The sequence below is a fragment of the Vidua chalybeata genome, chromosome 4, assembly GCF_026979565.1.
Source record: "Vidua chalybeata isolate OUT-0048 chromosome 4, bVidCha1 merged haplotype, whole genome shotgun sequence".
NCBI classification, from domain to species: Eukaryota; Metazoa; Chordata; class Aves; order Passeriformes; family Viduidae; genus Vidua; species Vidua chalybeata.
In genome coordinates, this window is record NC_071533.1 from 72,413,386 (window position 1) to 72,440,484 (window position 27,099).

Sequence of the window (27,099 nt, forward strand, 5' to 3'; positions counted from 1 at the left end):
CAGGGAGACCCAAGGTCCAGCCCCACAGGTGTCCCCAGGCACCTCCTGTCCCCCCTCAGTGTCCCCTGCCATGCTGCTCACCCAGGGGGTGCCACACCTGGGCCAAGGGCAAGGTCTCCAAGTCCACTGGAGAGGGATGGGGACAAGGGCTGCAGGGACAGGGGCAGGACACAGGGAATGGATCCCACCTGCAGAGGGCAGGGACAGGTGGGATATTGGGAATTGCTCCCTGGGAGGGTGGGGAGGGGCTGGGCTAGAATTCCCAGAGCATTCCCAGCTGTGGCTGCCCCTGGATCCCTGGCAGGGTCCCAGGCCAGGCTGGGGCAACCTGGGACAGTGGGAGGTGTCCCTGCCATGGCAGGGGTGGCACTGGGTGACTTTTACAGTCCTTCCAACCCAAAGCACTCCGGGATTCTCTGACTCCATGCAAACCCAGCCAGTCTTGGAGGGAGCCCTGTTTCTCTGGATGCCCTCGCAGCTTTCCCAGGTGCCAGCTGATGGGACAGTCCCTGGCTCGCTGCCACCCCACAGGATGAGCCCCACGGGGGACTCCAAGGGCATTTCCTGGATGTTGAGAAGCAGAAGCAACAGCTGCCTCGTGAGTTCCCAAAAATCCCTCATTTCCTGGGCTGGATCAGGTCAGGGGAGGGAGGTGAGGACCAGGAGGTCCTGCCCAGGGCTCTCTGCATGCACAGAGGCTCAATGCAAACAGGGAAATGATGCTCGGAGCTTGCTTTGCCTGCCAAGCCCGATCCCCGCAGCTGCCTGAGCGTGGGACAAACCCTGGGATGCCCAAAAAGGCCATGAGAGCTCCCAGGCTGCTCTTGTGCAACTCCAGGAGTTGATTTTCCCCTGGCAAAGCACTGAAACGGCCCAGGCTGAGCAGCACGAGGCAGCTCGGAAACACCCCCGGCCTCCCCTTCCCGGGGAAGAGTCCAAGTTTGACGGAACATTTTCCACCCAGCCCAAAACAAGGATAACAATTATCACTGCTGAAGTTTCTGTGCAATAAAAACCTGCAGGGAAATGAGAGCAAGGTCAGCACACTGACAAGGGACCCTCTGCTGGAGCAGGCTCCCACTCCAGCTGGCTGCAGGGCGAGGATGGGATCCCAAAGCAGGCAAGGGGCAGAGGCTCAGCCCCACAGCCCCCTTATCTCCCCCTCAGCCCCCTTATCTCCCCAGCACAGGCCTGGCTGGGCTCAGCAGGGCCAGCCCCGTGGGTGGGAGCCTCTGCTTGTTTTGCTCTTTCTAATCTGGGACTCAAAGTTTCCTCCTGACCAAAGTTGTCTCCAGACTTTGGAGCTGGCTCCAAAGCTCCCAAAGAGCCAGAACCCCCCTGAGCTCCCCCTGATCCTTCTCCCACCTGGCTGGACCAGCTCCAGCCCCTGGGATTCTCCTCCAAAAACCAGTGTGGCCCCTCCAGGCTGCAGAGGTGCCACCCACCCTCGGGGCACAGGGTGAGAGCTTCCCTCGTGTTTTCCGTGCTCATTTCCATCCTCGGGGCCAGGGGTGAAAATCCAGTTTTAAGAGCTCCTGTGATCCTGACTGCCACGAGGGGAAGTGAATTTTCCTTATGCAAGCAAAGCTGCAGGAAGGGAGGGAGATAGACAGCAAATGAGAGAATCACGGAATGAGGTTGGGCTGGAAGGGACCGAAAGGATCATCCCATTCCATCCCTTCCCCTGTCCCAGGCTGCTCCAGCCCTAGTGTCCAGCCTGGCCTTGGGCACTGCCAGGGATCCAGGGCAGCCACAGGAATTCCTTGCCAAGATCCCAGCCCAATCTCCCCTTTCCCAGTGGGAGCCATTCCCTGGCTCCTGTCCCTCTGTCCCTTGTCCCCAGTCCCTCTCCAGCTCTCCTGGAGCCCCTTCAAGCCCTGGAAGGTGCTGGAAGGTCTCCCTGAAGCCTCCTGCAAGGCCCTGGGGATGTCCAGGCTGGCAGCCCGGATCCCCCTGGCTGCAGGAGCGGTGTCCCGGGGTGACACAGGCTGGACGTTGCTCCCGTGGGATTAGCGGCCCCTGACGAGACCTCTGAGACGCCAAGAGCAAGGAGCAGGCCTTGCCGGGGCTCCTGCTCTGCCCGGCTCCACAAAAACCTCTCTCTCCCGAGGGCAGGGCTCTCCCCAAACCGTGGGGCTGTTCCACACCGCCGTGTCCCTCCCGAGGCCCCGCAGTGGAGCTGTTCCCATCCGGCCCCAAGGATCCCGGCCCAGCTGGGCCTGGCGGCGTTTTCCATGGGAAAGCGGGACAAACGCCGGGGCAGCTGCCGGCCCGCGTCCCCGGGGCTCCTCATCCCTGCTCCCGGCCCTCCTGGGGCAGCCGGGAGCCTCCACAGGGGCTGTGGAGCCGCGCTTCTCCTCGGGAAAAGTTTTCCCAAGCCCTCCTGCCGCTAATCCCTGCGCCGGCCCGGGTGGGAGGCGAGGCGGGCGCCTCTCCAAGCCCGCAGCTTCGGGCAGCAAGCCAGCACAAGTCCCGGGATTCGGGGGGCCAGGGAGCAGGGGGGACGCTCCCGGAGGCACTGCCGGGTCTGCGTGCAACAAAGCCCCCGAAACTGCTTCCCTAAAGGAATTTTCGGGCACATTCCTGCACTTCTGCGCTTGGCAAAGGCTCGGAAGTGTTCGGATTGTGGTGAACCCTTCTGGGGAAGGAGGAGGGCCAGCAATTCCCTGGCGCACAGGGGTCTGGAGCCCCAGAGTGGGGACCCTCCGTCACAAACCAGGTGAGAACGGGGCGGCCGCAAAGGCAGCGCAGCCCTCAGGGGACAAACCACGAGGCGCAGCTGTGGCTTCCCAGGAGAGACAGAGCCCTGCCGGGATGCAGAGAGACCTCGGGCCGTGCCGTGCCCTGCCCGGGGGGACGGACGGACGGACGGACGGATGGATGGATGGATGCTCCGGTGCCTTGTGCAGCACCATCCCCTTCCAGGGGGATGCAGGGCCCCCCGCCCCACAGCCCCTTCCTGGCGCGGCCGGGATGTCCCACCCCTCCGGGCATGTCCTTCCCGGAGCGTCCCCAGGCCCTGCACGCCCCGAGTCCCGCAGCGTCCTCCCGGGGTCACACGGCCGGCCCAGCCTCGGGACCCCTCCCCAGGGCACCCGTCCTGCGGCAGGCACGGCCCGCGGACGGTGCGGGAGCCCCCAGAAGGGGACGCCCGGACCCGCCACACCCCAATCCCCGTGGCACGTCCCTAGGGTGGCCATGGTGATGCCCTTCGTCCTCCAGCAGCCGGCCTGGGGACACAGGGGACAGCAGCCGGCCGAGGTGCCCACCCTGGGGCACACAGCGACCCAGTGACAGCCACGCCAGGGCACTGGGGGGGTTCATGTGCCCACCCTGGGGCACACAGGGACCCCAGTGACAGCCACGCCAGGGCACTGGAGGGGTTCATGTGCCCACCCTGGAGCACACAGGGACCCCGCGGTGCCCACCCTGGGGCACACAGTGACCCCAGTGACAGCCACGCCAGGGCACTGGGGGGGTTCATGTGCCCACCCAGAGGCACACAGTGACCCAGTGTCCATACCAGGGCACTGGCGTGTCCGTGTGCCCACCCTGGGGCACACAGGGACCCAGCTCCGGGTACCCCAGGGGTACCCGGGGATGCCGTGACCACCGTGGGACACGCGAGGACGCCAGGACACCAATCCCCGGGCACACGGGGGGGGTCCTTGTGCCCACCCTGGGACCCCGTGCTGCCCATCCAGGGCCGCCCGGTGCAGCCCCAGCCCCGGCCGGGCCGCTCCCGCGCCCGCTCCCGCGCCCCGCACTCACCGCTCGTCGGGCTCGCGGCCGCGCTGCCGGGCGGGCTCCAGGGGCACCAGGGCCTGGCCCAGGAACCGGTCCATGCCCACGAGCGCCCGGTGCATCACGGTGAGCACCAGCCCCGGGCAGGCCCCGGGCTCGGGGGGCAGCTCGAAGGCACATTCCTCCCTCCACTCGGGGCTGCCGCCGCTCTTCTCGGCCACCGAGGTGCTGTACTTCTCGCGGCCCAGCTGGATCACGGTGTACGCGTCGCTGCCGCCCGCTTTGCCTTTGCCGCCGCCGCCGCCCTTGCAGCGCAGCCCGCGGGCCCGCACCACCGTCACCTGGACGTGCGTGGGCAGCCAGGCCGGGCAGCCCTCGGCGGGCAGCGCGGCCGCCCGCAGCAGCGCCATGGCCGGGCCGGGAGGAGCGGCCGGGCCGGGCCGGGCCCCGCTCCGGAGCCGCGGCTGCCGCAGAGCGAGCGACACCGGCCGGGCCGGCCCCGCCCACAACGGCGCCGGCCACGCCCGCAACGGCGCAGGCCACGCCCACGACGGCGCCGGCCATCCCCGCAACGGCGCCGGCCACGCCCCCGTGCCGCTCTAACCACGCCCACGACGCGCTCTGCCGCCGCCCCGCTCGGATGTAGCCCCGCCCCAACCGGCCCCGCCGCGCGCCGGCCCCGCCCCCGAGACTTAGCCACGCCCCCGCGAGCGGACCGAGACTCGCCCCACCCGCCTTGACTCCGCCCCCCCGCCCCGCTCCGGCCCCGCCCCCTGCCCCGCCCCGTCCGGCGGTGGGAGGGGCGGGGCTCGTTGCGCGCGCAGGGGGAGGGGCCGGGGGTGGGGCCGAGGTGACGCCGAGCCCGCGGCGGTCACACCCCTGAGGTCACACCCGGGACACACCCGGGACACCCCCGGGACACCCCCGGGACACCCCCGGGACACACCCGGGACACACCTGGGACACACCCCTGCGGTCACACCCGGGACACACCCGGGACACCCCCGGGACACATCCAGGACACCCCCGGGACACCCTCGGGACACCCCCGGGACACCCCCGGGACACAGCCGGGACACACCCCTGAGGTCACACCCGGGACACACCCGGGACACCCCCGGGACACAGCCGGGACACACCCCTGAGGTCACACCCGGGACACACCCGGGACACCCCCGGGACACAGCCGGGACACACCCCTGAGGTCACACCCGGGACACACCCGGGACACCCCCGGGACACAGCCGGGACACACCCCTGAGGTCACACCCGGGACACACCCGGGACACCCCCGGGACACCCCCGGGACACACTCAGGACACCCCCGGGACACCCCCGGGACACCCCCGGCACACACCCGGGACACACCCGGGACACACCCCTGCGGTCACACCCGGGACACCCCCGGGACACCCCCGGGACACACCCGGGACACCCCCGGCACCGCATCCCCGCCGTGTCTGCCTGTGTGTCCCCTAGAGCCACCTGGGTGCGGGCACAGCGGTGTCCCTGCCAGGTGTGTCCCTGCCCAGGCGTGTCCCTGCCAGGTGTGTCCCTGCCCAGGTGTGCCATGTACATGCAAGCACACAGGTGTGTCTGTACCCAAGTGTGCCCATGCCCAGGTGTGCCCATTCCCAGGTGTTCCATGCCCAGGTGTGTCCATTCCCAGTGTGCCATTCCCAGTGTGCCATTCCCAGGTGTGTCATTCCCAGGTGTGTCCATTCCCACTGTGCCCATTCCCAGGTGTGCCATTCCCAGGTGTGTCCATTCCCAGGTGTGCCCATGTCCAGGTGTGCCCATTCCCAGGTGTTCCATGCCCAGGTGTGCCCATTCCCAGTGTGCCATTCCCAGGTGTGCCCATTCCCAGGTGTGTCATTCCCAGGTGTGTCCATTCCCACTGTGCCCATTCCCAGGTGTGCCATTCCCAGGTGTGTCCATTCCCAGGTGTGCCCATGTCCAGGTGTGTCCATTCCCAGGTGTGCCCATTCCCAGGTGTGCCCATTCCCAGTGTGCCCATTCCCAGTGTGTCCATTCCCAGTGTGCCATTCCCAGGTGTGCCATGCCCAGGTGTGCCCATTCCCACTGTGCCATTTCCAGGTGTGCCCATTCCCAGTGTGCCATTCCCACTGTGCCCCTTTCCAGGTATGTCCATTCCCAGTGTGCTCATGCCCAGGTGTGCCATTCCCAGGTGTGTCATTCCCACTGTGCCATTCCCAGGTGTGCCATGCCCAGGTGTGTCCATTCCCAGTGTGCCATTCCCACTGTGCCCATTCCCAGTGTGCCCATTTCCAGGTGTGCCCATTCCCAGTGTGTCCATTCCCAGTGTGTCCATTCCCACTGTACCCATTCCCAGGTGTGCCATTCCCAGTGTGCCATGCCCAGTGTGCCATTCCCACTGTGCCATTCCCAGGTGTGCCATTCCCAGTGTGCCATGCCCAGTGTGCCATTCCCACTGTGCCATTCCCAGGTGTGCCATTCCCAGTGTGCCATGCCCAGTGTGCCATTCCCACTGTGCCATTCCCAGGTGTGCCCATTCCCAGGTGTGCCATTCCCAGTGTGCCATTCCCACTGTGCCATTCCCAGTGTGCCATGCCCAGTGTGCCCATTCCCAGGGTGCCATTCCCAGGTGTGCCATTCCCAGTGTGCCATTCCCACTGTGCCATTCCCAGTGTGCCATGCCCAGTGGGCCCATTCCCAGGTGTGCCATGCCCAGGTGTGCCCTGCCCACACCCCACACCTGCGTGTGCCCCCGCGGCTGCCGGAGCCCCCCGGGCCGTTCTGCCGCGGCCCGGTGCCCACGGGAGCAGCTTCCCGGTGTCCCCGCGGTGGCCCCGGTGGCACCGAGCCGGGCTCAGCCTTGCCGCCGCCCACCCCTCCCACCTGGGCAGCGTTTCCCAGGCCGGGCCAGGTGAGGCCGGGCCGCGGTGCCAATGTCCCGTTAAACGCCGTTAAGCCCCGGCGGCTCCGGCCCCGCCGCCGTTCCGTGCCCGCAGCAAGGTCAGCCCGGGCGGGCGCGATCCCGCCGCGATAAGGGGCGGCCGGGGCGGCGGGGCCGGGCCAGCCCTGCCCTATCGCTGCCATCTGCCACCGCTGCCACCGCTCCCGGCGCGCCCGTTCCGCTCCGGCGCGGGGACACCGGCGGGGACACCGAGAGGGGACACCGAGAGGGGCACCGGGAGGGGACACAGAGAGGGGACACTGAGGGGGGACACCGAGAGGGGACACTGAGGGGGGACACTGAGGGGGGACACAGAGAGGGGCACAGGGAGGGGACACCGAGAGGGGCACCGGGAGGGGACACTGAGGGGGGACATTGAGAGGGGCACCAGGAGGGGACACAGAGAGGGGACACTGAGGGGGGACATTGAGGGGGGATATTGAGAGGGGATATTGAGAGGGGATATTGAGAGGGGTACCGAGAGGGGACACCGGGAGGGGACACCGAGAGGGGCACCGGGAGGGGACACTGAGGGGGGACACTGAGAGGGGACACTGAGGGGGGACACCGAGAGGGGACACTGAGGGGGGACACTGAGGGGGGGCATTGAGGGGGGACATCGGGAGGAGGCATTGAGAGGGGCACCGGGAGGGGACACTGAGGGGGACATTGAGAGGGGACACAGAGAGGGGGACACCGGGAGGGGACACTGAGAGGGGACACCGAGAGGGGACATTGAGAGGGGACATTGAGCAGGGACACTGAAAGGGGACACCAGGAGGGGACATTGAGAGGGGACACAGAGAGGGGACACTGAGCAGGCTCTGAGGTCCCTTCCAGCCCCATCATTCCATGATTCCTGTGTCCCTTTCCTGTCTTTTGGGGACACTGAGCAGGGACACCGAGAGGGGACACTGAGGCTGTTTGGAGCGAGGACATTGAGAGGGGACACCCAGAGGGGACACTGAGCAGGCTCTGAGGTCCCTTCCAGCCCCGTCATTCCATGATTCCTGCGTCCCTTTCCTTTCTTTTGGGGACACCGAGCAGGGACACCGAGAGGGGACACCCAGCAGGCCCTGAGGTCCCTTCCAGCCCCGTCATTCCGTGATTCCCGCGACCCTTCCCTTGCCTTTGGGGCTCCTGCTTGCCCCAGACGCAGCTGACGGGGCTGAAGCTGCCGAGTGCAGGAAGAGCCACATTTCACCCCAAAAAGCCTCCAAGCAAAGGCAGGAGCTGCGGAAAGCCCGGGGTTTTCTCTGTCGGGGGGTGCTGCCCCGGCCGTATTCAAATGTCCCATTAAAATATGCTTCATACGGGAATAAGAAACCGGCAGCGGGAATTTCTTATCACCCCCGAGATGAACTAAAATCCAATTATCCCTCCAGTCCAGGGCCTGCTCCCGCTCCAGAGGCTGCCCCTTATCCCTCCTCAGCATCTGCTTTTGATTTTCCCTTCTTTTGATTGTTTTTGCCCATTTTTTAATGCTGATTATCTCTACTCTCAGCACACCTCCTCCTCTCTGCCACTTCCCATCTTTTACCTCCATAATTGGGATTTTTTTCCATCTCCCTTCACCTTCCCTGGCCTGCTCCTATTTATTTGTCTTGTATTTATTCATCTCTTTGATTTCACGCTCACCTTTGCATTTGATGCATAAGGAGGGTTTTTAATTACCCCTAAATCAATTACTGTATTTTTTATTCCACTCTGGAATCAAAGGGAACACAGGGATCCTTTGCAGCATCCTCAGCGAGCCTGGGCTGAGTGAAATTTTCCTTTAATTCTTGCTCCAACTTTAATTTTTTTTGCTGTAAATTTTCCTTCACATTTAATTTTTGTTTTAACATTTTTTTTTTTTTTGCTTTGGCTTTAATTTCTCCTGTCCTTTTTTTCCCCATCAATTTTATTTTCATTTTTTCCTTTCATTTCTCCTTCAACTTTAACAGTTCCTTCAATTTTTTATTAATTTTTTTTTTCCTTTAGTTTCTCTGTCAACTTTAACCGTTCCTTCAATTTTTGATTAACTTAATTTTTTCTTCCTCCTCGTATTCCATGGAATCTCCCTCCCCCAGCTCACCCTGACGCTCCCCTAAAACACTGGATGTGGACTCCCAACAAACCCAGCTCCCATCCCGGGAAGAAGCTGGAAAACAACACAAATACACTGACTTTTTTATCTCTTTTCCCATGCTTTTGGCCCAAAATCCCGCTCTCCATCCCAATGGAGATGGGGATCTCCATCCCGAGCTCACCCCAGGAGCCTCCCAGGCTGGAGCTGCTCCTCCCTGGGGATGGCAGAAGCTCCTTGTTGGGGCTGCAGAGAAATGGGATTTTCATGGGAGAGAAGGAGAGCGCTGCAGGAACACTGGGAGCTGCACGATGGGATTGGGATTGGGATTGGGGATGACAAACCAGGCTTTGCTTGGGAAGGCTGAGATCCCATTCCCAAGGCTGGAATCCAATTTCCAGGGCTGGGATCCCATTCCCAAGGCTGGGACTCCATTCCCAAGGCTGAGATCCCATTCCCAAGGCTGAGATCCCATTCCCAAGGCTGGGACTCCATTCCCAAGGCTGAGATCCCATTCCCAAGGCTGAGATCCCATTTCCAGGTCTGGGACGCCATTCCCAAGGCTGAGATCCCATTCCCAAGGCTGACATCCCATTTCCAGGTCTGGGATCCCATTCCCAGGGCCGGGATCCCATTCCCAAGGCTGAGATCCCATTCCCAAGGCTGGGACTCCATTCCCAGGGCCAGGATCCCATTCCCAGGGCTCGTTGGGTCTTTGGATCAGTTTTGGGGTGGAGCCGAGAGCCGGGGCGGGAGCGATGGCAGCGCTGCAGGGAAGGGAAGGGAAGGGCTGAAGGAAGAGCCAGAGCTGGGAATGCAGCACCTCGAAGGTGGGAGAGGCTGGAAATGACCCAAAAAAAACCCCAGGCCTGGGCTGATGCCAAAGGAAAGGTGGGAATTGTGTCCCTGTGCCCCTCAGGTGAGAGCCCACCTGCAGAGCTGCCCCAGCCCTGGGGCCAACAGCAGGAGGACGTGGAGCTGCTGGAGAGAGCCCAGAGGAGATCCCAGAGCTGCTCCAGGGCTGGAGCCAGGCTGGGAGAGCTGGGAATGTTCCCCTGGAGAAGGGAAAAATCCAGGGAATCCTCAGAGTCCCTGAAGGGGCTCCAGGAGAACTGGAGAGGGACTGGGGACAAGGGACAGAGGGACAGGAGCCAGGGAATGGCTCCCACTGGGAAAGGGGAGATTGGGCTGGGATCCTTTGAAGGAATTGCTGGCTGGGAGGGTGGGGAGGGGCTGGGCTGGAATTCCCAGATTTGCTGTGGCTGCCCCTGGATCCCTGGCAGTGCCCAAGGCCAGGCTGGACACTGGGCTTGGATCCAGCTGGGATAGAGGGAGCTCTCCCTGCCCGTGGAACTGGATGATCCTTTCGGCCCCTTCCAACTCAAAACACTCCACGGCTCCATGGCATCTCTTCCCCAAGGACGCCCATCCCTGCAAATATTCCCACCACCATCAAGACACCCCCCAAACCCGGACACACGGACCGGGACCGACAGCAACACCCAAAGCTCCCCCAGCCCCAACTCCTTGGAATACAAGCAGCAAAACTTGTTTGGATCCATTGGGAAGGGGCTGGCGGTGCAGAATCCCAGCTGGCAGCGCGGGATGCCCGGGAATGGAAGCAGGGAGAGAGGAGGGGAGTGGGGCTGTGGGGGAAGGGGCCTGAGCCAAGACAAATAAAGAGTTCAAATGGGAAACGATTAAAACTAAACTAAAGTCAAATAAATGGAAAGCGGGGGAGATAAGGCGCGGGCGCCCTCGCCGCCTATTTAACATTCATTGGATTGAATAATCAGGCCTCATTATCTCAAATTGCTGCATATTTGCCCTCAAAATGCTAATTTGAAAGTTGGCTGCGAGCGCCGTCTGCCTATTTTGACTAAAATATGATTTTGCTTCATTGTGCGGCGCTCGTAGCTCCGGGGGCATTTCCCCTGCGCCAAGCGCACCGGGAATGGGCAAGAGAAGGGGAGGAAAAAATCACCCAACATTTATCAAAAGCTGGCCGGGGAGGAGAGCGGGGCCCTGCTTTGCGTAGAAATGGCATTTTTAGGCCTCGCAGTGAAATTAAAGCGTTATCAGGCGCTTTTCGGGATGGACGCTTTATCGCTCATCTCGGGAAGGGAAATGGGAGAAATAATTTGCTTTTATTCTGATTGTTTGGTGGAATGGGGAGGGCGGGAGGCTCCTCCCTCCCCTCTCCCTTCTCCTTGCCCCCCTGTCCCCTTCACCCGCCCTTCCAGGGGACAAAATCGACGCTCTGGGTTTATCCAGCGGATCCCACATGGAAAATTTGCTCCGTTTGATCTCGGGACGGGATTCAGAGCATCAATCTCTGGGTGTTATTACCCTTACTAGAAGTCAATCAATGGATAATAAAGGCAGTGAGAGCGGCCCCCCCGTTCCCGGCGGGATCGGGGTGAGCCGGGGGCGCCGCTCCGGAGCGCCTCAATCCCGCGTTAGCGATGCCGGGATTCGCTCCCGGCGCGGCGCCGCGGCCGCAGCCCCCCCGAAGGACACGTTTCTCATGCAAAGCCCCCCCCGCGCTGTTTGCACAGCAAACTGCAATTGTGTGGGGGATTAAGGGGGCTCCCGGGAGGCCAAGGAGCCTTGTTGACAAAGCAGGGTGGAAATCCGGCGCCATCAATTCCGCGGGCGCCTCTGGATTTGGCAATGACACCGCGTGTGACTTTCCCGCCGGGCAGATGGAGGGGCGCTGACCCTCCCACGTTTGGGGGGCAGATGGTGGGGGAAGGGGGACCCGCCGAGGGGCTGGTGGCCCTGGGGATGCTGCAGCCCCCCCGAAGCAGACTCCAGGGGGAACTTGGAGCAGTTTGGTCCTGCTGTCCCAAAATCAGCGCGTGAAGGACAAATCTCCCCGTTCCCGTGGTCCCCATTGCTGCTGTCCCTCGGGGTGGTGGGGACATGTCCCACATCGACACCCAAAGGCTCAGCCAGAGCTCGTGTGGATCTATGGCACCAAAGCAGGGCGAGGGGACAGCTCAGAACCCCCCTTTATCCATCGGGATAAAGCTCTGTGATGAACATCCTAGGAAAAACCTCCTGGCACTGGGGTGTCCCACTCCAGTGTGTCCCATCCCACTGTCCCATCCCGGTGTGTCCCACCCTGGCATATCCCAGCCCACTGTGCCAGCCCAGTGCGTCCCACTCTGGTGTGTCCCATTCTGGTGTGTCCCCTCCCACTGTCCCATTCTGCTGTCTCTATCGCTCAGCCCCATCCTGCTGGCTTTATTCCTCTGTCCCATTTCCCTGTGCCCACCCCCTGTGCCATCCCACTGTCTCTATCCCTCTGTCCCAATTCACTGTCCCAATCCCTCTGTCCCCATCCCTCTGTCCCATTCCAGTGTCCCCATCCCTCTGTCCCCATCCCTCTGTCCCATTCCAGTGTCCCCATCCCTCTGTCCCATTCCAGTGTCCCCATCCCTCTGTCCCCATCCCTCTGTCCCCTCCCGGTGCCGCCGGGTCCCAGCGCGGTCTGGGATCGCCCTCTGGCGGTCACTGCGGGAACGGCTCCGCGGGAACCTCACTGGGACCTCACCGGGACCTCACCGGGACCTAACTGGGACCTAACTGGGACCTAACTGGGACCTAACTGGGACCCCACTGGGACCTCACTGGGATCCTGCTTTGGGGCCCTGCCCTGCGGCCCCTCCCAGCCGGGATCCTCGGGGATCCCCATAACGGAGGTCCCTGGATTGGCCCTGACTGGTATCCCCAGTAATTAGCAGCCTGTTAATTGGGGTGGTTGGTGATGGGAGCTGGCAGCTGACTGCAGTGGTACCAGCTGGGATGTTCCCTAACTGGGACTGTCACTAACTGGGATCCCTGCTAATTGGGATGTTCCCTAACTGGGACTGTCACTAACTGCGATTGCCACTAACTGAGATTGTCACTGACTGGGATCCCTGCTAATTGGGATGTTCCCTAGCTGGGATCCCTGCTAACTGGGATTGCCACTAACTGAGATCCCTGCTAACTGGGATTGTCACTGACTGGGACTGTCACTAACTGGGACTGTCACTGACTGGGATCCCTGCTAACTGGGATTGTCACTAACTGGGACTGTCACTGACTGGGATCCCTGCTAACTGGGATTGTCACTAACTGGGACTGTCACTGACTGGGATCCCTGCTAACTGGGACTGTCACTAACTGAGATCCCTGCTAACTGGAATTGTCACTAACTGGGATCCCTGCTAACTGGGATTGTCACTGACTGGGACTGTCACTAACTGGGATCCCTGCTAACTGGGATGTTCCCTGACTGGGATCCCTGCTAACTGGGCTCCCTGGATCCCTGTGGATCAGAGATGCTCAGCACTTCAAGCGCCTTTGGGACTCGGACCCAGATGCTCCAAAAAGAGAATTTTTTTTCTGGAAGTGGCTCCTATGGCACCGTCAGCATCCAAAGGAGTTTGGGTAGGGAGCAGGACCAAAGCAGAGTGGGAAGGGCAGGACAGGAACCCCAGGAGAGCCACAGTTCCAAATCCCCAGAACAGAAATGAGGAAGATTGTGGAGAAAAAACCCAAACCATCATTTTTCCTTTAGGTGCATGGAAAAAGCTTTGAACACTACATACCCCTGCTGCCTCAGCTCCTGAAGGATCCATCCCAGCCCTGGGAAACCCATCCCATTCCTGGGGTGATCCAACCCAGCCCAGGGGGCTCCTGTCCCAATGCCAAGGGTCCCCTTCCCAGCACCCAGCTGCTCAGCTCTGCTGCAGGACACCCCAGTTCGGGATTTGGGGCACATTCAATCCCACATTGCTCAGCTATGGATGTCATTATTTGCAGAAATTCCTCTGTTGGAGCTCCCAACTTCCAAAATCTCCTGTGCAAGGTGTTTCTCAGGTCAGGCAAATCTACCAGGGTTTAAACAATTTTTTTTTTTCTTTATTTTTCCTGCATTTTCACCCTCAAACAGCTGGGGTGACCTGTGCATATCCAAGTCCTGCTTGGGAAAACCTCCCTGGAGCTGGGTCAGGTCTTTGGAGAGAAGAAGTGGAGCTGCATATCTTAGCATGCTTAAGGGAGGGCTTTGCTCTGCATCCCAAATGCGGGTGTGAGACCTTTAATAACTGGGAAAAAGAGAGGATTTTCTTGGGGGCGGATGTGGAACTCCGATAAAACGATCCCACAAAGGACTAGGGTCAGGTCTGGATCCTCCTCAGCCACTTGATGGCAGTGGGTGTCCGAACACCTCCCTTTTTTCCGGTAATTTCGGCTGAATTGGTAGAAAATGTCCCTTTTCCTGGCAAACTGGGGGTGTCCCCGGCCCCACAGCGCAAAGGGGTTTTGTGGGTGAAAGGCTCCAAGAGCTGGGATGGACACGTGGACAGAGGGACAGATGGACAGTGGACAGAGGGATGCTGCAGGACAGGGGATGGACACAAAGCCCAGGGGGGTCCTGGGGCTCCGGGATCACCCTGAGCCTGCCCAGGGCTCCTGGAGGCTCCATCCCTCTGCAGTGCACACCCGGCCCAGGGCTAACGAGCAGCTTTGTCATTAATTAGCTCGGGAGCCTTCGGCAATTAATCCTCCAAAATCAGGCACGAGCCATCCCTGGATTCACATCCCACTTGTGGACCCGGGCCTGCTGAAGGGACACACCGTGTTTGTGGGCAGTGACCCCAATTCCAGCTCTCCCTGCTCCTTGTCTGCACAGCAGCACCTCCCCACATTTCTGACACCTCCCGTCCCTCTCTCCAGGACAGGATTCTCCCACCTGGAAAAGAAATGAACCAGAAAAACTGCTGGCTACCTCCACCTCCATTTCACCCCGAGAGGTTTGGATCCCAGCCCCGTGGATCCCAAACACCACTGGCCACCAGTAGCCCCATCTCAGCTCCCGATCGAGCACCAGGACCCGATCCCCCCGTGGATCCCAAAGCACCACCGGGTCCCAGTATCCCCATTTTGGCCCTATATCACCTGGATCCCGATCCCACAGGTGCCACTGGCGTCCCACCCAGCTCAGGGACACCGAGCACCCCCGTCCTGAGCTCCATCAAACAGAGGGGAGGAAAAAGGGAATAAAAAAAGGGAAAGCACCTCCTATCCAAACACAGCCGAGCCCACCAAGGGCCTCCTGCCTTTTTATCTTTCCAAGGCCGTCATTAAGACTCGGTAACACCAAATCTGCCACTCTTTCATCTCTGCCCCCTCCCCAGGGCCTTCATCTGCCCCCACCGCAGTGGTGGTGACGGTGGGAGGGGTCCCTGTGCTGCTCCAGGGAATGCGGTGCCCACCGCGGGATTTTAGGGTTTTTTTTGAGTCCAGACCCCCCTGGGGAGCCCCCACCTGCAGGCTCCCGGCCGGGGGTGCCCCGGTACGGCGGGTCTGGGGGTGCCCGTGCCCACGTCCATCCCCGAGGTGCCGGGTGGCCGCAGAGCAGGGGGTGCTCCCGGCCAGGGCTCAGCCCCTGATGACTTTTCCAGCGATCCTCGGGGTTATTCCCAGCCCGGAGCAGGTTCGGGGTTTGTCCCTCGGCAAAGCCGAACGAGGGGGCTGCTGTGGCTCAGATGTGGCCCCGGCCCGGCTCCCCCGCGCCCCATTTCCTCCCCAGTAAAGCCCCGAGCCCCGGGGGAGTCTTTGAGCGGCCGCCCCCCGCCGCGCCGGCCGAGGTGTGACTTTTCCCAGCTCGTTAGGGCAGGCTGCGGGGGTTTTTAAGAATCTCAGACCCTAATGACCATCTGAATCCCATCAGCCGAGCTGGGGGGTGCAGGGAGAGCCCCCCCCCCCGCCTCTGCCGCTGCCACCAGCACGTCCCTGGGGCTCCCCTCCCCTCGCTAACCCGAACCCCGACCCCCCAAAAAGCAGCTGTGCAGGGGGTGCAGGCTGGGGACAGAGCTCAGAGGGCCAAGGGGGACCCCAAGTCCCTGCCCCGGGAATTTGGTGGCCTTGGGGTGACACTGGGGTGTTCCTGTGTGGTCCCACTGAGTAATTCAGGGCCAATGTCACCCACACGGGGGGGGTCTCTGCCCCGGGGGTGGGGGGACATGGAGGGACATCCCAATGGGGGGCAGGGGAACACGAAGGGACACCCAGTGAAGGGCAGGGGGACATGGGACAACATCTGAAATGGGGACGGGGCCGTGGCGGGTGTCCTCCCATCAAGGGTAAGGTGACACGGAGGGGACACCCAGTCACGGGCAGGGGGACACGGGGAGTTACCCCACTGAAGGCAGAGGGACACGGAGGGGACACCCAGTCACGGGCAGGGGGACACGGGGAGTTACCCCACTGAAGGCAGAGGGACACGGAGGGGACACCCAGTCACGGGCAGGGGGACACGGGGAGTTACCCCACTGAAGGCAGAGGGACACGGAGGGGACACCCAGTCGAGGGCAAGGGGACACGGCGGGGGACATCGCCACCGAGATCTGGGGGACACCGCGGTGGGACATCCCTACTGAGGGCCGGGGGTCCGGAGGGGACACCCGATGGAGAGCAGCGGGCACGGCGAGGGGACACCCCCGCGGCGGGCAGCGGGACGAGGAGGGGACAGGGAGCGGGTGCCGGGCGGGGCAGGGGCGACGCCGCGGTCCCGCCCCCGGTGCCCCCGGGCCCTATAAAGGGGCGGGCGGCGCTGCCCCGCGGCCCCGCCATGCCGCCCCCGGCCCCGGCCCCGGCGCCCCCCCGGCCGCTCCTTCACCATCGCGGCGCTGCTGGGCCGGGCCTCGCCCCCCCCGCCGGCCCCGCCGCCCCCCTGGGGCTGCCCCCCGGCCCCGGGGCCGCCGCTGCCGCCGCTCTGCGCCCCCGCCTGCGGGCTGCCCCCCGCCTGGGCCGCCCGCCTCGGGGCTACAGGTACCGCTCCCCCGAGCCCGCCCCGCGACCCTCCCCTGCTCGGGGACACCCCGCCACGGGACCCCGGCCCGGCCCCCCGAGGGGGCTCCTTCTCCCTCGGGGACCCGCACCCGCCTCTCCCGGGGACGCCCGCAGTGGGGGCTCCTCCCTGCTCCCACAGGAGAGACCCCCTCTCCCCACGGATCCTCCTCTGCCGGGGGACACCCCGCAACGGGGGCCTTCCTCCCCAGGGAGACACCCCCAAATGGGGACCCTCTTCCACCGTTCCCAGGGGGGACCTTTGGCCACCTCTCCCATTTAGGGGATCCCATCATTCACGGGGATCTCTTCCGAGGGATCCCCAGCCCCCTCTCCAGTGGGAATACCCCCAAATGGGACCTCCTTCCATCCCTTCCAGGGGGGACCCTTGACTGCCTCTCCCAGGGACCCCTCCCAAGGGGACTTCTTCCAGGAAGGGTCCTGCCCACGGGAATGTCTCCAAACGGGGCCTGAACCCACCTCTCCCGTGGGGCCGTCTGCAAATGGGGATCTCCTTTCACCTCTCCAAGGGGGAATTCCTCCAAAGGGATCTCTTCCAGGAGAATCCATGCCCATCTCTCTTGGGACACCCCCAAAAGGGACATCTCCAAATGTGGGAGAGCTCCTTCCACCTCTACATGGGAAATTCCCTCAAAGGGATTTTTTTTTTCCGTGAGGGATCTGTGTCCACCTCTCCAAGGAGATCCTCAGGAAACACAGGGCCCTCCTGAAAAAAAAAAAAAACTCTTTAAAGGGAACACCTCCAAATGGGAAGATTCCTTCTGCCTCTCCAGGAAACAAGGACCCCAGGACACTCTAGAGGGAAACTCTAGAGGGGTCCCCTCCGAGGGCTCCTCCCCACCCTGACCCCTGTCTGTGTCCCCTCCAGGCTTCCTGATCTCCAAGTGCTGCTTCCCCCTCTTGCAAGGCAAGGCTGGCAAAGCCAAGCGAGTCCGGACCATCTTCAGCAGCGAGCAGCTGGCGCGGCTGGAGCAGGAGTTTGCGCGGCAGCAGTACCTGGTGGGGCAGGAGCGCTGCCTGCTCGCCTCCTCCCTGCACCTCACCGAGGAGCAGGTGAGCCCCACCTCCCCTCCTGCGGCCACCAGCAGCTCCAGGGAGCTTCCCCAGGGAGCTGGGACTGTCCCCCAGCCTGGCACGGAGTTTCCGTTAAAAGGGTGGTGGATCACGGGTGGGGAAACTGAGGCACAGCGCGGCTGTCTGAGAGCCAGGACCTTGTGTCCCTTTTCAGGCTGGACTCCTCCAGCACTGGCAGGTGCAGCTCCTGGGATGCAGGGAGCAGTTTTCCATCTTGCCAGGGATGGATGGGATGCTGCCTGAGCCCAGGGGCCATGGAGCAGCCAGGTTGGAAAGCCGAGCTTGACCCTTTCCCAAGGGGAATCTCCATCCTTGGAAGCGTTCAAAAACACGAGTGTGGCACCTGGGCACAGGGGTTAGTGGTGAACGTGGTGGTGCTGGGTTAATGGCTGGACTCAGTGACCTTTCCAGACTTAATTCCATGATTCTGTGCTTCCAAGGTGAAAGTCTGGTTCCAAAACCGGAGGATCAAGTGGAGGAAACAAAGCCTGGAACAGCAACAAGCCAAACTGGCCAAAATGGGTTTGGGCACCCCGCAGAGGAGCCCAGACTCACAGAGCCACCACGAGGAGGACAAGGACTTCCCAGCAGAGTCAGGGGACAGCCAGGAGGACACGTCCTCATCCCCGGGCTCAGGGACAGCCCCTGCAGAGACTGTGACAAAGAGCTGCTGAGCCACCACGGGCCCTTTGTGTGTATTATAGGATGTATCATAGCTGGCAATATCTAATATATACAGGATATACAGGGCACCCCTGCGGCTTGGGGGTGAAATAAATTATTTATGCAACTCTTGGACTCGTCTTTGCAGGAATAACCCCCATTCCTGCAGGGCTTCTTCCTGGGAGTTGACCTGGGGGAGTGGGAGTCACTGCAGCCTCAGCTCATCCCAGAGGTGTCAGGAGCTTCACAGAGGCCCTGAATCCTGGAGAGGATCTGTTCACCACAACACCCTGCTCTGCCCACAGCTCATAAATCCCAGTGCTGCCTTCCTCTCCAGGGATTTCAGAGGCAGGACAGCAGGGAAATGCACCTGGAGGCAGAGCTGGAGGGAGCTCTGACCTGAGCTCCTGGGTGACATCTCAACTGGGCAAGGATTAGCCAGGCTTTGATTTTCATTGCTTGGCTCTGCTTAGGCAGAGGTGGAGGTTTCAAAAACAGCAGTTTTGGGATGGACACTGAGCAGGGGATGAGCCAGAGGTGGGAGGCTGGGGAGCTCCTTGAAGGGTGCAAAGCAAGCGAGTACCTGGGATGTCCCAGAGAAGAGCAGCAGTGGGACATGGGGTGCTCAGCTGGGCAGCACCAGCTCCTGGAGCTGGGCTTTGTCTGTGCCTGGCTTTGGAGCTGGGGGAAGAAGAGCCTCAGGTGCAGGATTTATTTGGGCAGGTGTGAAACATGGGACAAGGATGGGGGCAGTCCAGGAAAGGGGGGACAGTTGAGGGGATGGTGCAAAGAGAAGGGATCAGTGCAAGGAGAGGGGGACGATGTGGGGGAAAAGGGGATGGTGCAGGGAAAGGGGGATGGTGCAGGGTAAAGGGGATGGTGTACAGAAAAGGGGATGGTGCAGAGAAAAGGGGATGTGCAGGGAAAAGGGGATTGGGAAGGGAGAGGGGATGGTGCAGGGTAAAGGGGATGGTGTACGGAAAAGGGGATGGTGCAGAAAAAAGGGGATGGTGTACAGAAAAGGGGATGGTGCAGGGAAAGGGGGATGGTGCAGGGTAAAGGGGATGGTGTACAGAAAAGGGGATGGTGCAGGGAGAGACGACAATATCAGGAGATGGGGATGGTGCACGGGGAGGGGGAATGACGCCTGGAAACGGGGAAGCTGCAGGAGAAGGGGGCAATATAAGAAGGGGCAGTGCAAGGAGAGGGGGAGTGCGCGACGGGGGTGATCCAGGGAAAGGGGGACAATGCGAGGAGGGGACAGTGCAGGGAGAGAGGGACAGTGCAAGAAGGAGGGGACGCTGTGACGGAAGCTGCCCTTTGTCCCGGCTGTTGCAGGGATTAGCCGGCACATCTCAAAGAGCCCAAACTGTGCTAATGTCTTCACATGTCTGCCGGGAGCCCGGCCTGGGCGCGGCTTTAAGGCGCTAATCTCGCATGCCGGTGGTTCATTACAATCAGCCCCGAGACAAGAGGGCTCTCGGGGCTGTTTCAATCCCGCCCGGCCGGGGGCTGAGCTGATTGCGGCCGTTTCGTTGTTCTCAGGACACCTTTAATCCCCCGGGAGCTGGCGGGGCTCAGGAGCGGGCTCCTCCCGGGAGCAGTGGGGGACCCGACCCCGCTCCGGGGATGCTCCCGCAGGGTCTGCCCGGCTCTGCCCCCCCTGCGGGGAATGTCCGACCCGGGAATGATTTAATTAAAACTGCTGGGTTTTTAAAATGTACTTGTGTATGAGGCGGATTAAATCACATTCCTGTGGCACCTCGGGATTTGAGCGGGAGGTTTTTGCCATGGGGGGTGATAACCCCTGAGGGCTCAGGATGGCTCTGTCCCCTCGGGACGGCTGAGTCACAGGGAATGCCATCCCTTCTCTTCCTCCCGGCCAAGATTGACCTGTTCGCAGCTTCCTCGGGGTGGGGAAGGGACTGCGCGGGACAAAGCGGGGATCGCTGCTGCAGTGGGGATGAGGAGAGCCGAGCCCCCAGCTCTGCCCCCGATTATGGGATGGAGTTGATGGCTTGCAGAAAAAGCTGGACTCATCCCGGCTGGCCCTGCCAGCCTGGGCAGGGGGTAGGAATGCAGTTTCCTTCCTCTCCGACCCTGCTGTCTGCAGCTCAGCCCAGCTCCTGGCAGCTCCACCGGGGCACGCGGATTGGGATCAAGGCTGGGCGCTGTGATTTGGCGCTGTGGAAAATAAGGGAGAGAGACCATTGCGAAGGTCTCGGGCTGGATCGATCCACTTGGGACAGAGCCTTGGTCCTCTCATCCCTCAGGAAACCTGTGTATAAAAGAGGAAGAATAAAGAAAGAATAAGAGCTGCCCGTCCTTACCCAAATCCCCCCACATCCCAAAGACCCTGTCAGTCTCTTCCCAATCCATGGCTCTCAGAAAGACGCTGGCTTTTCACCTGTCTGCAAAACCCGAGGTGGCTTTCAGTGACAGATAATTAAAAGGAAGTGAGAATTAAGCAGCTTTATTAAGGGGATAAAGGTTATCTGCCAAAGATGCAGCGCTGAGCCCTTCCCGGCAAATCTCCCGGCTCCAGAGATAAGCGGGAGGCTCGTGGGACAGGCAGGGGTGGCTGAAGGCTGATCAGGGAGAGGTGTTTCCCCGAGGGACCGCGAGTGGCTGATGGGGATGAATGCAGGGCGCTGCTGAAGAGGTGCAAATGCCCGGCTGGCTAAATGGGATGGGACCGGCGCGGAGAGACTGCAGAGGGGATAACCAGGTGGAGCCGAGCGCTCAGGCTCTCGGGGTGCCCCTCCCTGCCCCCCCTTGCTGCCGGGATGATTTGGGGCGTTTGGAGCAGCGGCACCCCGCACCCTCGTCCCGTGCCCCGGCACCCGGCGCGTCCCTTCCCCGGGCTGGGAGCGCCGTTCCCCGCTTGCAGGGGGTCGCTCAATGGGATTAGCGAGTCCCGAGCCGGGCCCGGGCTGCCGGCAGGGACCGGGAGCCGCGGGCAGAGGTTCAAGGCAGAGCCCGGGCCGGGCCGGGGGCGGCCGTGCGCGCTGCGGGCTCCATCCCCTCGTGTAATCTTGTTAAATGGTCAGGGAGCGTTTCCCCTGCTTCTCCCTCCCCGCTAATTCCCGGGTGAAACATCAAATGAGTTTCCCGAGGCTGCTGGGGGCTCTGCCCGGTTTCAGTGGGAATATAAAAAAGACATCATGAGCAACGGGTGGAAATCCCACGACATCCCCTATTTTCCAGACTGTCTGGGATCAATTTACCCCAAGCTGCCCTGCGCAGGGAGCAAAGGCACCACATTTTAAATGAAACTCTCCTGGATACATGACAATAAGGATGAAATGGAGTGACCTGCCTGGAAATGCAGCAGGGGAACCGGTAAACTGAGGATTCCCCTCTGGACTGAGCATTGCAGTGACCAAAATCTTCGGGTTTACAAATCCTGGCTTTAAACCAGTTCTGGTGAAATGAGCTGTTATGAAAAAGAGGAAAGAAAAAAAAAAAAAAAGAAAAAAAAAAAAAAAAAAAGGAAATTTCACAATCTCCCTCTTTGCAAACGGTTTGTGGCAAAAAAAAAAAAAAAAAAAAAAAAAAAAAAAAAAAAAAAAAAAAACCAAACCCAAAACCCTTGTCCCTGTAGCGCTGTCATCCCAGCACGGATGAGTCAGGATTCCTTGGGGGGCAACCTGGCACCAGACCCCCCCCCCCTCTGCCTGGTGTGATTTTATTGTAAAAGCTGAACAAATCATTCAATCAAGTGATGTCTGCTGCTGTGGGATGAATTTGAGCGACCTTGGCACCATCTTTGCACAAAATCTGTTTGATTTTATTGTAAAAACTGATTAAATCGTTAAATAAGCGAGCGCTGATGCTGTGGGATGAATACGGGGATCCTGACGGAAGGTGTGGGACTGGCGGGCAGATAAAGCGCTTCCCGACCCTGCTAAAACCTCGTCCTGGGGCTGAGCTCGGCTGTGAAGCTCCCGTGCCTCAGTTTCCCCCGGCGCAGGAGCTGGGTGAGCACAGCCCCGGGCCCTCGGGGGCCGGGCCGGGTGTGACCCCGCTCCCAGCCCGCTCCCCCGCGGAGAGCCGAGCCGGATCCGAGCCTTGGATCTGCCCCATCCTCCCCCCACTCCATCTCTATTGATTTAATAAGATGGAGAGGAATTAACGGGGCCGGAGCATTGGAATAATGCAAGATGAACAAAGGGGCAGCGCTAGCAAAGATGCTGCCAGCTTTTAATGATGAGGCCGGGCAGATCCCCCGCCAGTTGTCCCTTTGGAGTGGCGATTAAGAACATACTGTTATTGTTAAGGCCGAGAGATAAATCCCTGCACCGTTTCTGATGTGATCAGCCGGGGCTTCTCCCTACAATTTGTGATCCTATTGTGGACGGTGTTTGCCCTGGGCAAGGAGAGTCTGGGAACCACTTATGAACCATCCTTTGGTCATTAGTCTCCTCATTAGGACAGAACAATGTGGGAAAAAAAAGATAATTGAAGGGAGCAGCGGGCTGATGGCGCACTCAGGCCCGGCCCAGTGCCGCCTCAATGCTTAGTTTGTTTAGAATTCCCAATTAATTTGAAATGCGCAGGTTTGGGATGCTCCCGACACCTGGAATTGCAACCCCTGTGAGCAGGGGCTCCGGGGCTGTGCGTGACGGGAGGAGCACGGGGCGTCTTGAGCCATAATTGATTTTTGGGGGTTCTCCCAGGCTTTGCCGGATGTAGCTCCATGGAATCACGGAATTCTAGGCTTGGAAGAGACTTTTAAAGGTCATCCAGCCCAACTCACGCTCTCCAGGCACGCGGTGTGGGAAGGGACCCCAGGGAGCCGCGGCGGGCGAGGGCGGGGGTGCAGCACGTCCCGCTCCCTCACTGCACATCTGGCTGAGCTACGGGGCCAGATGTGTTAGCCAGGAGCCCGACACGCAGGAACCAGCCCGCCGGGATCAGGGATTTGTCCCCAGGGAAAAGCTGGGGCAGAATGCGGTCCTGCCCCGCCGGGCTGCAGGGGCTGCCCGCGCCTCCTGCCTGGACATGCCCGGGTGATGAATCAGCCCCGGCTGGGGAGGAGGGGGAAAAGCCCTAATTCCTCAGGATGCTCAATATTATCAAGTGCTAATGAGGCCTGGATGGGGCTGAGGTGCTTTGCAGGCCATTATCCTAAATTAACCTGACAATGAAGCCGGGGAGCGGTGTCTGAGGGGCGGCTCGGGTGTGTATTGGCTGTCTGGGCTGGGCTCCGGGGGCTGCTGTCCTCTGCCTCCCCCCGAGCACAAACCGAGGGCCCTGGGGTTTGCAGGGGGAATTTTCCATTGCGTGAACACAGAATCATGGAATGGCTGGGGCTGGAAGGGACCTTGAGGACCATCTCGTTCCACCCCCTGCCATGGACAGGGACATTTTCCACTACCCCAGGCTGCCCCAAAGCCCCTCCAGCCTGGCCTTGGACAGGTTGAGTCAGCCTGGGGAGGTTTGACAGGCAGGAGACACGATGAGGTGACGAGGATGGAGAGAACCGGCACAGATTCCTCTCCAGGCCAGCGTTTGGGATGACATTCTTCTGTGAAACTGGCACGTCCCTAAATTGTCCTGTCCATCCCGTGCTGTACTGACACCGGAATCCGGCAGGGTCCTTGGGGGGTGGCCTTGCCCTTGTCACCTGGAACCCGGGCTCCTGTCCTCGCCCAGTCTGGGGCTGTTGGTGGGACCCTGTGAGGTGCTGGGGATCCAGAAGGGGACTTGGATCCTCCTGCAACAGGAGAGATGGGATTTACCAGGAGCACTGAGCTCCAGCACCGCGGTCTGCAGCTCCCTGCAGCTCCCCGGGCCTGCCTGAGGGTGACACAGCTGAGGCAGGGTGGCTCCTTGGCACCCAGCTCCAGGTGCTCGGGGTGCACAGAGCACCCACAGATATTGCTGTGAGCCAGAGGAATTTATCTTTCCTAGGTGCTAGCCTGGAGGAATAGGAACACATCCATTGTCCCCCTCGGAGAAAACCCGTGCTCCTCTTCCCACTGCAAAGAGAGACCCCCATTCCCTTCTCCTGGAGGATTTGGTGGGATAGGTTAGGAAAGGGGTAAATCACCAGCTCAAGGAGCCACGGGGTTCGAGAACATTCCTAATTGCCCATTACTGGTTCATGGATTATTATTTACTGTCACTTTGGACAGCACGGGAGAAACCTTTGCAAAAATCTCACGTAAGGCCAAAACCTGGTGCTCAGAATCCCATTTTTAAGGCAATTTTCGTTAAAATAGCTCAGGATTTCAGCCTCCTCAGGCTGTTGGTGCTGGGCCATTTATTCCAATGAGCAGGAGCAGCTCCTGGCTCAGCAGCACGGGCAGCCTGGGATCCATCCTCGCCTGATTTCAGGGAGCCTGGGATCCATCCTCCTCTGATTTCAGGGAGCCTGGGATCCATCCTCCCCTGATTTCAGTGAGCCTGGGATCCATCCTCCCCTGATTTCAGGCAGCCTGGGATCCATCCTCTCCCTGATTTCAGTGAGCCTGGGATCCATCCTCCCCTGATTTCAGGCAGCCTGGGATCCATCCTCTCCCTGATTTCAGGCAGCCTGGGATCCATCCTCCTCTGATTTCAGGGAGCCTGGGACCCATCCTCTCTCTCTGATTTCAGGGAGCCTGGGATCCATCCTCCCCTGATTTCAGGGAGCCTGGGATCCATCTTCCCCTGTTTTCAGGGAGCCTGGGATCCATCCTCCCCTGATTTCAGGGAGCCTGGGATCCATCCTCTCCCTGATTTCAGGCAGCCTGGGATCCATCCTCTCTCCCTGATTTCAGGCAGCCTGGGATCCATCCTCTCTCCCTGATTTCAGTGAGCCTGGGATCCATCCTCTCTCTCTGATTTCAGTGAGCCTGGGATCCATCCTCCCCTGATTTCAGTGAGCCTGGGATCCATCCTCCCCTGATTTCAGGGAGCCTGGGATCCATCCTCTCCCTGAGTGCAGGGATGCTCCCGATCCCGGCGGTGTTTCCCCTCTGGCAGGAGCACTCACGCCTCGGATTACAGATGCACCAAATCCCCGTCACGTTTTCGCGTGTGCTTGCTGTGGGTTTGGGGAAATTTCCGCCACCCCTCTGGCCCCGCTGGGATGGGTTTGCGGCTGGGAGAGGGATGGAAATGGAGCCGGGCTCTCCTCACCGGCCGAGAGGCGAGGTGTGAAATTTCTCATGGGCAAACAAGTGAGAGCTGCGGGGTGCCCAAAAGAAGGGGGACAGAAAAGATGAAGCAGGGAGGGGGGGAATGAGGAGGAGGAGAGAAAGCAGCAGCCAGGGAGGAACAAAAATCCCTAAAGCACCAACCTGGATTGAAGAGTGGGGCGTTTTCTATGGGGGGATTGTAAAATGCGCTCTCTCTTTCCCCTTGGCAGGGGGAAAAAGGGCCCCCCCTCTATCTGATAGTCATTAGCATCAATTAGCCCCGTTTGAAGTAGGCAACATCTTTGTCTCTTTGCAAAAAAAGAAATAAAAAAACCTTTCAGGGAGCCCATAATAACATCTGGAGCAGGAGAGGCTGAACTGAGTTCCCCACTTTCATCTCTTGTCGAGGGACTTGGAATGTTAATGCAGCCTCATTCTTTAATGGAGTTATCAGGAAATGCTTTTCACCTCCTTCCCTTTGCTCAGGGGGGATGTTTACAAAGGGCTGGGGGCTTTTTGGGGGGCTTTTTGGGTTGTTGTTTTGTTGTTGGGATTTTTTTTACCCCTTCTCTAAGAAACTCCCCCTAAGAGATTTCCACCCCCCTTCCCCTTTTATTTTCTACACTCTTGAAAAACAAAACGGGAATAAAATATAATGAATAGAATATAGTGAATAAAATAAAATAAATAAAATAACCACCAGCAGAAAACCAAAGAGGATCACATCCCATCCTTTCATGTCCCCTCTCTGGAGGGTCTGGGCTGGTGGTTGGAGCTGGTGTGGGCAGGGGAGGTGGGGGTCCTGGCCAGAGTCCCCCGCCCTGCCTGGCTGCTGGGTGCTACATTTCCCAAGTCATTACCAGCGGGTGAAAATTTCCAGCTTTCCCACCAAAATGCATTAGCTGAGCACACAGCACTAATGGGAAACAGGACATGTCATTAGGCAGCGGCTGCGGCCCAGGGGGAGAAGGGAAGGGAAAACTCAGCCGGGGTTTGGCTGGAGGTGCATCCATCGGTCCATCCCAGGGGCTCCTGTTGTCAGAGCAGCTTCCTGTCCATCCCTGCAGCTCCCTGTCCATCCCAGGGGCTCCCTGTCCATCCCAGCAGCTCCCTGTCCATCCCTGCAGCTCTCTGTCCATCCCTGCAGCTCCCTGTCCATCCCAGGGGCTCCCTGTCCATCCCAGGGGCTCCCTGTCCATCCCAGCAGCTCCCTGTCCATCCCTGCAGCTCCCTGTCCATCCCAGGGGCTCTCTGTAAATCCCTGCACCTCCCTGTCCATGCCAGGGGCTCTCTGTAAATCCCTGCAGCTCCCTGTCCATCCCTGCGGCTCCCTGTCCATCACAGAGGCTCCTTGTCCATCTCAGCAGCTCCCTGTCCATCCCAACAGCTCCCTGTCCCTCTCAGGGGCTCTCTGACCATTCCAACAGCTCCCTGTCCATCCCAGGGGCTCCCTGTCCATCCTAGCAGCTCCCTGTCCATTCCAGAGGCTCCCTGTCCATCCCAGGGGCTCCCTGTCCATCCTAGCAGCTCCCTGTCCATCCCAGGGGCTCCCTGTCCATCCCAGCATCTCCCTGTCCATCTGTCTGTCCATCAATCCTGCCAGGGGGATCCATCAGCGT

At 60.5% G+C, this 27,099-nt stretch overlaps 2 protein-coding genes across 2 annotated transcripts in view; one reads left to right on the forward strand and one right to left on the reverse strand.

The window, feature by feature from the left end:
* RAB11FIP5 (RAB11 family interacting protein 5) overlaps nt 1–4,181 on the reverse strand; it is a 37,625-nt gene extending 33,444 nt beyond the window's left edge. Inside the window, exon 1 of the mRNA XM_053939916.1 lies at nt 3,772–4,181. Within this exon, the coding sequence (XP_053795891.1) occupies nt 3,772–4,154 (383 nt within the window). The 5' untranslated portion in view covers nt 4,155–4,181. The remainder of the gene's footprint in view (nt 1–3,771) is intronic.
* Nucleotides 4,182–16,384: 12,203 nt separating this feature from the next.
* On the forward strand, nt 16,385–18,365 carry NOTO (notochord homeobox; the record flags this gene model as incomplete). The annotated part of the gene is made up of 3 exons (XM_053941654.1): nt 16,385–16,577; nt 17,485–17,669; nt 18,131–18,365. Coding segments are annotated over 3 exons (612 nt in total), but the record flags the coding sequence as incomplete, so codon positions are not given.
* Between the last annotated feature and the right edge of the window lie 8,734 nt (nt 18,366–27,099).